The sequence below is a fragment of the Populus nigra genome, chromosome 8 (assembly GCF_951802175.1).
Source record: "Populus nigra chromosome 8, ddPopNigr1.1, whole genome shotgun sequence".
NCBI lineage: Eukaryota > Viridiplantae > Streptophyta > Magnoliopsida > Malpighiales > Salicaceae > Populus > Populus nigra.
Window position 1 is genome coordinate 21801026 of NC_084859.1, and position 13562 is coordinate 21814587.

The window sequence follows — 13562 nt, forward strand, 5'->3', positions numbered from 1 at the left end:
AATTCTGTCGGTAAAACTATTAAATCTTGTAGTGATTTGGTGCTTTTGTGAGTGGTATTGTATAGGAAAAAAACCACTAACTAATCATGGTTGCTTGTTGGTTGATGTATCATGCCATGATTGTTATATTATGCGTGTTATTGATGAAAATATTGGTGAAGGACAATACCTTTGACATAGAGAATGGTGTTTGCTCTGTATAGAAAAAAATAATGTGTATATATAACTCATGGGAACTCGAAACACAAAAATAATGTGTCAAAGTCAACATCAAGCCTATGATAAAGTTTTGGTTGTTTAGGTCATCCAAGCTTGTATTAAAGAATAATATAAATCACATCTTAGAACCTAGCCTAAAAGTTTTTGCTATTTGGTTGAGATAGTTCTTTGACATGATATCAGAGCCTTGATGACTAAGTGGTCACGAGTTCAAATCTCACCATCTCTATTTATTTGATAAAAATCAAGCACAAGGTAATGTGAGTCTGAGCAAGTTTCAAACTTAAAGGGTTTTCAGTTGAGAAGGTGTGTTAGGAAATAATAGGTGTGTTAAAGAATAATATAAATCATCGTATCTTAGAACTTCATCTTAAAAATTTAAGCTATTGGGTTGAGATGCTTCTTTGACAACCTTACCAGTCCGTCTAGGCATGTCATAAACAACTAGAAATATTTTTTTATAGTATCATCAATTAATTTTTTTTGCCGGTGAAATATATCATCAATCAATTAATTACATGATTAATGAGTAGTGAAAATAATTAATGGTGTCTAAGAATTAATTCAATCCAATAGTTTAAGCTATTAATTGAGGTATCAAGATATTATTTGTATTATTCTTGAACACGCCCCCTCGAGTGAAAGCTTTAGACTTGAAACTTGCACAAACCTATATTATCTTGTACTTAATTTTTATTAAATAAATATGGGTGAGGAGATTCAAACTTGTGATCGCTTGGTCTTTAAAACTCTAATATCATGTCAAATAATTAATTTAATCTAATAACTTAAACTATTAAATAAATTTTTAAAATATAATATATATTATATTTTAAACAACGGAATAATCAGTGGGTAAAAAGAAACTACCGATATGATAAACAATCAATTAAGCATCTCGATGATGCGCGCGTGAAGCAGCTGGTTGATCTGATCCAAAAACTTGAGCGTACAAGCTGTACTGATTTGCAGCGGAGGAAGAAGTCCCTTGTGTAGACGAGGCATGATTGTGAGATCCCTCGTACCATATTCGAATATTATCAGGGTTGGACCACTCAACTCTCTTCTTTGCCACACAATCCTGCTTCTGGCATTTAAAATAGCTCCTGAGATTAATTAATTAAATGCACCAACATTAATTAATAATATACATATGATATATAACACACATAATATATATATATATATATATATATGTAGTAAAATTAAAATAATCTCTATATATTGGCCCCATTAATTTCATTTCAATTTAGAAATTAACTAACCTCCGATATCTATCACCTAATTAACCTTTAGTATTACTAATTAGTAATTAGTTTTAATTTTTTGTATCTAAAAAAGAGTTACCGATTGCATTCCTGATGTTTGAGACATTTTCAATCAGGTTCTTCTTTTTATTTCTCTATATATATATATATTGATTTCTTCAGACAAATAATTTCCTCCAAATATATAGTAGTATCGTTAATTAATTACTCAAAATTAATAAGCATTTTTGACAAAATTAAAAGAAAAAGAGAGAAGAAATATTAACAATATGTGAAGGCATGATCTACAAGCAGAATATTTTAATTGAGAAATGCATGAATTATTAGGAGCCTGATTGATGAAGTTTTTTAATTTGAGATGAAATTGAGAATCCGGTAACAGATTGTGGACAGCAGAGATACACAGAGGTTAGTTTCCTTCAATCCCCACACTGGCCCATATATGTAAATAATTAAGTTCTGTACGTAATTAATTAAGCAGCAAGGATAATTGGGGTAAGAACCCCTTAATATATATATATATATATATATATATATATATATATATATATATATATATATGCTTTTCATATGCACATAGAAAATTGAATGTAATATTTAATAAAAATACCGGAATTTTCCAATTTTTTTAATGAACTTCTGGCCATATTTCTTCCATCCATGCCCATCTTCTGGCAGCACCAATCTCTGCCCTCTTCGATCTGTATCCTGCTCTTCTCTATCCTCCTGATCAGTTTCCCTTAAGTATACGTATACAAAACACGAAATGAAATAATCAGTTGATTTAATTATACACATGCATATATATATATATATATATATATATGTACAGTGTTTACAAATATTAATGTTACTTAAATATTTGCATTATCTGTACTATAATACGAACATTTGCACACACACACACACACACACACACACAGCTCTTGCAAGAAGGTCATGGAGGGGGTGTGTGCGTGTGTCTATGTACATATCTATCATAGCAAGGGGATCGAAAAAACAAATGAAGATGACGAGCGCCCTCTCGCATGTATATGTGTATATATAGTTGAAGTATCAGGCATTGAAAGCAAAATGGAAACAAATTAACAGTACAGAAGAAATCATTGATAAAAATGGAAGTGCAGTATTATTGCATATATATAGTAATCATGGTGGGGGCGTTGATATGGACGAGCATGAGGCGGCTGGCGTGCTAACTTGAGGTGTCTACAATATTTAGGAACCTCTTTTCCTTCAGAGAGAGAGAGAGAGAGCATATGGAGTTTTGCGTGTATAAACTGGATCTATGCGCCAGCAAATAATTATATAACACAAATTAACTGATTCTGGGAGGGATAAAACTAGATGGTGTTTTTAGGTTTTAAAGATGCAGATCTATACATGGATCCAAGATTATATGTACTAATTAACTTAATATCACACCCATTCGATTTCTTGAACAAAACCAGCTGCAAGATCAATCTATGTATGCATGTAATATCCCGTACATATATATAAAATGAGGGCATCACTCGATGTTACAGGCAGGGAGAGAAAATGGGTTTCAAGTTGAAATCATGCTAGTATTACCACTTCAAAAATAATTAGAAAAGGGTAAATAAAGACGACGAAGAAGAAGTTTTGTTATGGATTTCAAGAGAAACACATACGTACATTGGATGAATCTCGTATATAGTGGCTTTGATGGAGAATCTAAAGGGCGGTAGGTCCGGGTACATATATAGAGAGAACTTAAACCCTAGCTAGCTAGCTTGATATCCAGAAGTTGCAAATTAAGAAAGTGCTCCTTTCCATGAGCATTTTTCCATGGAAGAGAAGAGAGAAGGGGATATAAGGGAACGGAAAGCTTAATTAGTAAGAGAACATACATGGAGGTTTCTCTGGTTGAAGAAGCTGCGCTCATGGTCACTGTTGATCCTATCCACACCGAAAGAGAAGGGGAGCAGCAGGAGTCTGTACTGTGTTCAACTTTTTTTGTGGGAAATATATATGAGAGACAAAGGAAGGACTGCAAGATTATTATAATACTATATATCCCTGAGCTTTTAACTATATATATGGGTTTAATTTGGCAACATATATATATAGAAAACAATATTATATATAGCACTTTATCTTTGGCAACAAGATCTATAGATACAACATGCATGGCTGTATAAAACCTGATCGGGGATCAATTCAGAGTAAGGCCCGGCCTAGTGTTGATGATCATCTCTACTTTAACCCGGCCGGGTTTTATAACAATAAATAATATCCAATAATACTGAAAAATACACACTCAAACACATAGCTCTACATAAATATAAAGTTTTACGAATTAAAGATAAAAATAATTGCATCAACAAGACGGACAGTTCAATTTTTTTTTTATTAATCTACCTTTTTTACTTTCTAATTTATTTTATATTTTGTTTTACAAATAAAGAATTTTTATTTCATATTCCTATGTGAACGGTAGACTTTTCAATCGGATAATAGTAAAAATTAAAAACTCGTGGGAAGACCATTAATGTTGAAGGATTAGTTTATTCCATGGATGATGGCTATATATATGGAAGAATTTTTAAATAAAAAAACGAGATAGAGAAATATAATTTTTATATTTTGGTACTGTACGTGCTTGAATGTGTTTTAAAAATACTTTCTGATGATTTTAATGTTTTTGTATCAAAAAAATATAAAAAAATATTTTATTATATTTATAAACAAATGTATTTTTTCAAAAAGCATTATATATACATCACAATATCAAATATATTAAAAAAAGGCTCTAAGTTATAACTTTTTATGACCAAGATCTTAATAGAGAATTTTAAATATAATTATAGTGCATATTAATTAACTAAATGTTTTTAAAATATAATTTCAACAACATTATCAATAAATAAACCCTAAGGATCCGTTTGGTACTTAAGTTTCTTGCAAGCCAAGTGAGCCAATCAAACCTAGGAGCAAGTAAATATATAGAGTATAGACTGGTTTATGATCATGGCAGTGATCGGTACGCGTGTCATGATCAGAATTGAGATGGATTTATTACTGGGAGACACGCATGTAATCAATTGAGGAAAGAAGATGATGAAGGGAAATGGGTGAATGAGAATGAAGGAATGGGAATAGGGGGGGTCCACATGCATGATCATGAAATATGCATGACGTATACTTAATGCCGTCACCATCTCTCTCGCCTTAAATGCAAACCCTTAATAAGAGGATTTGCTAGTCTTTACCGTAGATTTTGGTTTCGCTTTCCAGGCTATCATAACTTAAAAAATAGTTTTATTTTGTAATTTTTTTTTATTATATAGTTAACTAATATAATAATTTATTTTAAAAATAAATTATTAATTTTAATAGATTTCATTATCTAGTTTGTAGATTTGACGTGTTGTCTCAAGTTAGTTAATCCATAAATTTTAGTGGATTTACCCATCAAATCTTATATGTTTTTTTTAGTTTTTTATCATTTAATTTTTTTAATTATTTTTTTATTTCACTTTTTTTTAGTGTTGGATTAGCTAGGAAATGAAATTTATGATTTTATTTTTATGTGCTTTATATAGAATTATTACAATTTCAAATAAATATTGTTTTTAGAAATATTGTTAATAAGTTGGTGATCGATCTTGCAAGTATCTGTTTTTATAATAAAAATAATTTTCAAAAACAATATAAAATTAAATTAATTAAAGTTTATAATTCAAATAGTCGGGTACCTGAGTCACCAGGACAATTTCCTCGTAATTAAGTATATTAAAAATTACAAAAATAATGGTGTTGAAGAGACTGCTATTTTTCTCCAAATAGACTGATTTGATTTCCTGTTCCGAGCGAGCGAGCGAGCGAGCGAGCGAGGGGACTCTACCAAGAATGCAACCTGACCCCCTCGTCTTTCCCGGAAAAAAACATGACTACTGATTGACCCTCAAATAATTTCCTTTTTTAAATATTTTTTATTTAAAATTTTATTAAAATAATAATATTATTTTTTAAACTATTTTTGATATTAACCTATATCAAAATAATTTAAAAACATTTAAAATGCAAATTAATTTTTTTAAAATAAAATAAAAAAATGAAACCTTTTTTAAAAACATCTCGAAACACAAAATCATCAAACAGGCCAGGATTTCTCAATTATAACAAACGAACTTGTTTTGTTGGATCAAAGAGATCGCCCGCAGCATTCAAGTTATGGCACCGCCGATCTGTTTCAAATTTAACCCCGGATTGATTTTAAGAAATTGAACTCTTACCATATTCTTGTGATTTCTCAGAAACCACACAATTTTTATGACTTGTATTTGCAAGCATGATTCAGTCAAGATAGCACGCAGCTTCATTTAAGCTAGTATTTGCAAGCATGATTCAGTCAAGATAGCACGCTGCTTCATTTAAGCTAGTCTTCCTTTTCCTTGATGTAACATTTAGGTGTTTGCCTGCAAACTTCTCTTGATTCCAAGCAATCTAACAAGGCCACTTGGCTACAGTACACGCACCTGCCCCAGCTTGTTCTGTCCTTTTCCTCCATTACTTCCTTCCTTCCTGGTGCCTGCTCAAAAGGCTGGCTTGACTAGTTTAATTTCGTTATTAGTGTTAATCAAGTTTAATCTCTTGCCTTTCAATTGGGTTCTTAACGATCGTTCATAAACCAAACCATCACTTCCTATATCATTGCCCTTAAATTCACACTCACAAGATCAGGGAGGAGAAAATGCTTCCTTAACAACTGATTGGCTTGTCTGCGGCCAGCCAACCGCGATTCAAATTATTATGCGGTTGATCGCGTAAACAAACACACACTAATCATGTTTGGCCCCGGGAGGAGTAAAGGAACATAACAAATAAGAAAAAAAAGTCAAGGCATACCTTTTCTTCTAGTTGCACGCAAGAAAAGCTTGCAATGCAATGCAGCAAAAAAAAAAAAAAAATCCCTTCTTAAACAGGAGGAAAAAAACTTGGCAAAATCAAAAGACTTAGGACTCATGCGATCAGTTACATTGAACCTTCTTTTCCCTTTAACTGGCCATCTGCGACGCCATGAATCACAGTGAGCACAGGTTTTTCGTTCTGAACATCTTCAGGTTCCTGTAAAGGTTCCAAGGAATCAACGATATCTCGCATTAGAGGCCTTGCTTTCGGATTTCGGTTCAAGCAATGATAAGCTAGCATTGCTGCCTTGTGAACTCCTTTAATAGGATAGTCTCCTTCTAATCTAGGATCCACGATGTTGAGCAATTTCTTCTTCTCTTTAAGCAAAGGAATAGCCCAGTCCGTTAGGTTCTGCTCACGGGCTGTTCGTGATTTGTCTAGAGATTTTCTTCCTGTCAGAAGTTCAAGAAGAACAACACCAAAACTGTATACATCGCTTCTTGGAGTCAAATGGCCTGCACAACATTAGGCAGGCAGGATTTAAGATCAACAGGAAATAGGCCCTTTTCATCCTTAAAACATCAGCATAGTTGGGAAACTTGCCTGTCATTATATATTCAGGTGCTGCATACCCGTAAGTCCCCATTATGCGAGTGGAAACATGAGTTTTGTCTCCTATAGGTCCATCTTTTGCAAGGCCAAAGTCAGAGAGCTTTGCATTGTAGTCCTGCTCAAAAAGACACATAACTTTAAGTGATTCTAACCTCAAACATTTCTTGTCATAATACTAAACATTTCTGGCAGCAGACGCAGGGCTTTTGAAAAAAAAAAACACCTGGTCTAAGAGAATATTAGATGTCTTAAAATCGCGATAGATGACAGGTTTTTCAGCTTCATGTAGAAAGGCAAGTCCTTTTGCTGCACCATATGCAATCTTCATTCTAATTGACCATGGAAGAGGAAGCAATACTCCTGCAACAACAGAAGACATGCACATATCGATTACCAAAACAAAAAAGACAAAAAAAGTGAAGAACTACTCATGGCTTCTAACCGGAAAATTTTGTAACATCCCAGGCATGCTAGAAGCTGCCTACAACTTCCACATTCAGATGTCCTCAACACTTAAGTGTAAAGAAATTAGACAATCCCCCAAACACCTTTCAGTGGCTTCCCTGTCATCATCTCTTATCTTTTAATTGCTTTCAAACACAAATACAAGCTATTACATCGAATAGAAATGTTCTTGGATGGCAGTCGCATCTCCTACAATGTGATGACACAAAGATTAATGATTATCCTAAAGCTAGGGCTTTTGGATCCTATCTTGCAAAAAAGAAGATATCAAGACATGAATTGGAGGCAAATATATAGGACATTCCTTAGAACCACTTTTACAGAAAATAATTTCCTCGTTGGCTTACATTTGGCATATATTTCCACGCTTCAAAAATTAATGTTGTTGAACTAAGTTATACGAAATACATACTTGAGAACAGGACGTTTTCCACGCTTCCCCGAGACATATACTCGTATATCAGAACCCGTTGTTCGTCCTCACAGCAATATCCAATCAATTTCACCAGGTTTGGATGAGAAAGCTGCCCCAGGAATATGACTTCTGCCTAAAAATCCTCAAAACTGTTACAATCTGATGGAGAATTGAAGCTTAACATATTAATGAACAGAAAAAAATGCATAGAAATGGTGCCCCGATGTCAACAACTTAATGTTGCACAGGAACAGAAGTAAGAGCACAAAAGATTACCAGCCATTCTCTATGGCCCTGGTAACTATTATCACCATCATGAACCTTAACGGCAACTTGAAGGGGCTGAAGCCCCTCTCTCAAATCCTCTGTAATGAGCCCTTTATAAACACTCCCAAATCCTCCTCCGCCCAGCAAATGATCTTGCCTAAAATTTCCAGTGATTAATTTTAGTTCAGCGAACGTAAAAGCAATCAATGGATTTGCCGCTGAATCACGACGCAGGTCCTCTACTTCTTCTGGATTTGAAGGTAGCTTTCTATCATCCTTTGTTGGTCTTCCTGATGGACTTTTGTCTCTCGGAGACTCTAACATAGAAACATGACAAAAAAAAAATAAAAAATTAGAATCACAAATACGATAGTGAAATCCCTTTATGTTTAAACCAAAGTCAAAAGAATCATTAAAGAAGTAGAAAATAAAATCTGTCTTTTAATTTCTGCTCTTCAGCACAGGAAATCATCAGAAAGGTCATCTAAAAGCTGGTGCTTTATAAAGATTCATCAGACAACAATTAAAGAAACCAAGAGGTCACCTTATGATGAAGCATAAAATCAAGAGTACTAAAGGCAGCAGTTTTCAAAGCAAGAAAAGGAAAGGAGAAGAGGGCAAAAACGGGGGGGAATGGCAATATCAGAGGTTTAAAGAAAAAGAATAATTTTGAAGCAATGTGTAGGCTTTCTTAGTTCATTGGAGGAAATAGAAAAATACTGTAAAAATAAGCATCAAGCCACTATAGGGAGTATAATAGGTTCCTCTATCCACCAAAAAAAAAGAAAATAAAAGGTGCACCACCTCTCAATAGGGCAAACTCTACTGTGTTCTAGTCCATTGAATAAAAGATAGAGAGGTGAAAAAGAACAACAAGAGAATATTTAGTCTCATATATTTTTTACATTAAAATAGAAACTCATCACATCCAATCAGCCTAACATAAAATTCCTCAGCCATTCTTAACAAAATTAATAAAAAAATAACTGGAGACATATAATTCATACTGGACATGCCAAATCATTCCGAGCAGAGGATGATCATGATATTAGTCATCTAATTATGCAGAAGAAATCACATATAAAGAAGAATAAGAAGAAACAATTGCATGAATTGGGCAAAAAGAAGAGAAAGTGGTGGTAACCAACCTGATTTTTCATTGTAAACAGAAGGCTCCCTTCTATAACAACAATTTCCCATAATTTACCAGAAACAAAACAAACAGCAGATAAAAAAAAAACCCCAGCTTTCTTCACCAATAAGCTACTATAAATAATCAATCCATCATCCAAAAGATCAATTTTTTTTAAAGCTATTAGGGTATCAGACCAAACCCCAAATTACCAAGCAAGAAAAACAAAGAAAACAATTTCAAAAACTACCTTTTCTTGTGTGAAATAGAAAGAAGTTGGTTTGAGAGAGAGAGAGAGAGAGAGAGAGAGAGGGAGTGCTTGATGGGAATAATAAGGTTAATGTCAAGATGGGGACTCTTTCTTGGCCATGGAGGAGATGGACCCACCCACCAAAGAGCAAGGTTACCTGCTTTGATTCTTTAGATGTTCAAAGAAAGTGTTGTTGCTTTTTTGAGCTTTCATTGTAGTGCGCATTTCAATCTTCCCACATCGCACAACACAGCACAGCACCCGCACCAATCTTTTCATTACATTCTGGTTTTGGTTAATCTTTGCCTTTCATTTTCTCCCTTTGTCCTTCTTGTACCCATTTCTTTTCACTATTTTGTGCACACAAACAAAGCTTTACAAGAAACTTGCAACCACTTTACCTAACATTATTTCTTTGCTATTATTATTGTCATTTTGATTTTTATATAATCACTACTCAAGTGGCTTGAATGGTGTCTCTTTCTATTTTCCTTTTTAAATGTATAAATCCAAATTTGGGGTAAGGTTAATTATGATGGGTGAATTTATATAAAACTACAAAAGAAATTTGATATCATAGCCATAACTCCACCCACAAGCCTAGTCATGGCAGGGGTTGATCAAGGCTCCTGATTTTGATTTTGGATTATGGTAGCCAAGAGAGTGTGCACCCCATCTCATACTTAATTGTTTACAAATTGCAATGTATATTTGTCACTTACAAGACATGAGATCAGATCAACAGCAAAGCTGGTGCAAAAAAGCTGGGCCTACAGCCTATAATGGACAATAACAGGTCAACTTAGAATGTCGGTATGATGCAATGTAGTGAGAGAGTACGATGATTTGCTAATCCATCAAATCATTTGATGACTAATGTCAAATTCTTACCTAATCTTACTTGATTAAGGAGCAGAATTTGAGGGTACTGCTCCTTTTTCTGCTTATATATCGGTTACTATTACAACTCTAAAGTTGATTCTTAGAAGCTTCATTAGTTTGAACACATTGAAAAGATGGAAGCTGTTGAGAGTTCCTATTCAAGTAATAAAAAGAAGAATGAATAAAAAGGGAAAAGGGAAAGAACACGGGTTCATGCGCATTATCGAAATAGAGTTTTTGTTTTTGTTTTTTAATGCTGACATGTAAAAGAAGTAGCTAGCTTCTTCTTGAATGTTGTTGGTTGATCACGGGAAGTTGAATGCGAGCATCGAATATGAACATTGCATGTTGACTTGTATGAAAGGAAATTATATCTGTTGACAGAAGAAAGAAGTTCTAGCTTGGAGCACAGATTGCGATAGTTGAGTGTTGTTATATATATGTGGAGTACAGGTTATGCTTTAACGCTTGTGGCCGGTGTCTATGGAAAGGAATGAAAGGATTACAGAATGAGGCCCAGGCAGTCACCATCAACGGGCTGCTAATTAGCACAACTTCTTGCTTTCTTTATCGCAGATGCGAACAACACAAGCAAAAGAAAGATCAAAAAATTTCTTGAAAAAAGTTTTCATCACAAAAACCCTAATCCATGCATGTTCTATTACTGATTTTTTTTTTTTTTAATTTAGTATGGCTCTTTAAAGGTTTATATTTTCTTATATAAACGATCTATAAGGAAAGAAAATTAGAATCTTAAGTCAAATATAAAAAACAATACAAAATCCAGAATTAAACTAAAAATCCAAAAATAAAAATGAAAATAATTAAATTAGCTCAAATATCATCTTTCAAGCATAATTTAAGATTCTTTTGGAGCGTAGTTGAAGAAAGGTAGCCAATTTCTTATGAAATTAAATATGTAAAATCTTCTAATCAAATTTAAATGTAATTTTATGATTTGATTAAAAATCATGAATTTTTTTTATAAGATTGTTTGGTTGACCCGAACAAATCTCTTCTTGGACTTTTCTTTATCATGCTAATCCACAAACAAGTTTGTTAGGTTTATATACAATCCATAAGAAAATTATCAAACACCTTTGAGAACTCTCTGAACCTATCAATCTTTGTGAAATTCAGGTATAAAAAAAAATAAAAAATCATTTGCTTGGTTAGGAGTGATTTTACTTGGGATTTGTTAACAGATGACATGATAAAGATCTTGGAGATGGCCTGGATTTAACCACGGGCCACTCATCTAACATTATGTTGCACTTAAATTTCCTGCTTATAAAAGCAAACTAGATGCTTTACTTAAATCAAATTATGATGATTCCTTAAGATTCAATTATGAAATTCTATGATAGAAATGCTGTGCCTATCGACAAGGCAAGTACTACTTAGGGTTCATGTTCAGCAGGTTTAATGATTTGAAGTTGATATCCGAAGTGGTGAAACTTTAATAGTTATAAGTTCTAAGGTCTTTGATTGTAAACTTGTGATCAGGCAACAAGTTGAGTAGGCTTGATCATCGAGTCAGTATTTTTTCAGTAGATAGCAAAGCTTCTACAACTAATTTTCTGATAATTAATTATTTACATAAGATTGTGCCTTAATCTTTAAGGCTTGGTCCTCTAGCTTAATTAGGCGAATCTTTAATTATAGGACAGGAAACAAGATTAGGATGATGAAGTTCAATATATTGGAAAAGACTGAATTTGCAGTGACACCTGAATTTTCTATTCAAAGAGAAGGATTTGCAGCTTGGAAGCCAGATGGGTACCTCTCTCTCTCTCTCTCTGTGCCTACGATCACAACGTCACAGGGGGCAGTGCCATCAGCGGGAATTGTACAAGCAGCAGTCTTAGGGGCCGATGAAACTGGTTTGTTCTTCGTCGAACTTCCTACCAAGTAAATTGCTGGTGTTGGTATCATCCCCACAGTGTGTGTCGACGATGTTCAGGGGATTAAAACTGGAATCCATCTTGCTCAATCTTCTCAGCGAGTACTGAATATGGTTCATGTATTGCATATATTCCTTTTCCCCTGGAAGTCACTGTCTGATATTACTATCATGAGAAGAATATAAATGGAGATGCTTTCCATTTTCCTCACGGAAACAATGATGTGATCAGCTCATTGAATCGGAAGACAATACACAGTTGTTGCAGAACAAATTTGACCAATTTCTAACATGGAAGTTCTGAACCATGCAGGAATCCTGTGGTGAGGATATATATTACCAAGTAAAACAGTCATCGGAAACTCACCAGCACCTCCTTCTAGCTCAAGTCCAGTTTCTTCCGACATTCTCAAGGTGGAAAAACAAGTGCTATATACTCTGCCAGCATTGTTAAGCCTCTTGGAGTAGAGGTGCTAATCTGGCCCAGGATTTTGATCTTCTCATGCTTCAAGGAGGAATGCTCTTACTTAATTTGTGAACTTAAATCACTCAAGAAATCTCAAGAGAGAGATGGTTCCGGAGAGATAGTATGGTCTGATGGATTCCACAACATCAGGAGTCCGTTGATTTTGTCAGTGAAAACCAACAATATTGAGAGAATGTTTGATCTTACCATAACCATTAAACAAATTTAAACAAAACAAAAGGTATATATGGCACCGCTTCGCTGGGTTTATCTTGTATCAGCAAGCAACACGCAACATAGAAACAAAATATACATAGCTTAACATGCCTTGGTGCTTTCTGCTTGCCCCTAGAAACTCTATTCCGCTGGGTGTTTGCCTTGATTTCTGTTTTCATATATTTTTTACTTGAAAAAATAATAAATTAATATATTTTTAGTGTTTATAATAATTTTAATTTGTTAATATTAAAAATAACAAAATCTAAAAAAATAAATATTTTAATTCATTTTCAAATAACAAATTATTTTAAAAAACACCCTAAACTATAATCTCAAATCTCAAACATTATGATCATCATATATATACTATTTCCATCATCAATATAAGATTAAAAAAATAAAGAACGAAAACAACTCCAATATACACATTATACCTATTAGGTTGAAGAAACAAGGAGAAACGGGTTTGTGGGACCATTTAAGTGAAGTAAATTGTTTTTCAAAATATATTTTGTTTGGAAATATATTAAAATAATATTTTTTATTTTTAAAAATTATTTTTGACATCAGCACATCAAAATAATTTAGA

General features: G+C 33.5%; 2 protein-coding genes across 2 annotated transcripts; both read right to left on the reverse strand.

Moving 5' to 3' along the window:
- Positions 1-266: 266 nt before the first annotated feature.
- LOC133700623 (WRKY transcription factor 28-like) lies at positions 267-3515 on the reverse strand. Its single transcript, XM_062124201.1, has 3 exons — positions 3359-3515; positions 2098-2226; positions 267-1325 (listed from the first exon to the last, which is right to left on the reverse strand). The coding sequence occupies exons 1-3, from the start codon at positions 3391-3393 to the stop codon at positions 1109-1111; spliced, it is 381 nt and encodes a 126-aa protein (XP_061980185.1). The 5' UTR covers positions 3394-3515; the 3' UTR covers positions 267-1108.
- Positions 3516-6212: 2697 nt separating this feature from the next.
- Positions 6213-9589, reverse strand: LOC133701063 (probable serine/threonine-protein kinase PBL16). Its single transcript, XM_062124844.1, has 6 exons — positions 9270-9589; positions 8131-8438; positions 7852-7987; positions 7198-7334; positions 6966-7089; positions 6213-6877 (listed from the first exon to the last, which is right to left on the reverse strand). Exons 1-6 carry the CDS (start codon positions 9319-9321, stop codon positions 6486-6488), a joined length of 1149 nt encoding a protein of 382 aa, XP_061980828.1. The 5' UTR covers positions 9322-9589; the 3' UTR covers positions 6213-6485.
- Between the last annotated feature and the right edge of the window lie 3973 nt (positions 9590-13562).

What these genes read in the sequence shown, in the direction of transcription:
- LOC133700623 (XM_062124201.1), bottom strand. Translation starts at nt 3,393, where the DNA reads ATGAGCGCAGCTTCTTCAACCAGAGAAACCTCCAT. An exon ending in TCAACCAGAGAAACCTCCAT is followed by an intron (nt 2,227 to 3,358) that starts GTATGTTCTCTT and finishes CGTATACTTAAG; the next exon opens with GGAAACTGATCAGGAGGATA. An exon ending in AAAAAAATTGGAAAATTCCG is followed by an intron (nt 1,326 to 2,097) that starts GTATTTTTATTA and finishes AATTAATCTCAG; the next exon opens with GAGCTATTTTAAATGCCAGA.
- LOC133701063 (XM_062124844.1), bottom strand. Translation starts at nt 9,321, where the DNA reads ATGGGAAATTGTTGTTATAGAAGGGAGCCTTCTGTTTACAATGAAAAA. An exon ending in GGAAAACGTCCTGTTCTCAA is followed by an intron (nt 7,335 to 7,851) that starts GTATGTATTTCG and finishes CTGTTGTTGCAG; the next exon opens with GAGTATTGCTTCCTCTTCCA. An exon ending in ACCTGAATATATAATGACAG is followed by an intron (nt 6,878 to 6,965) that starts GCAAGTTTCCCA and finishes AATGTTGTGCAG; the next exon opens with GCCATTTGACTCCAAGAAGC.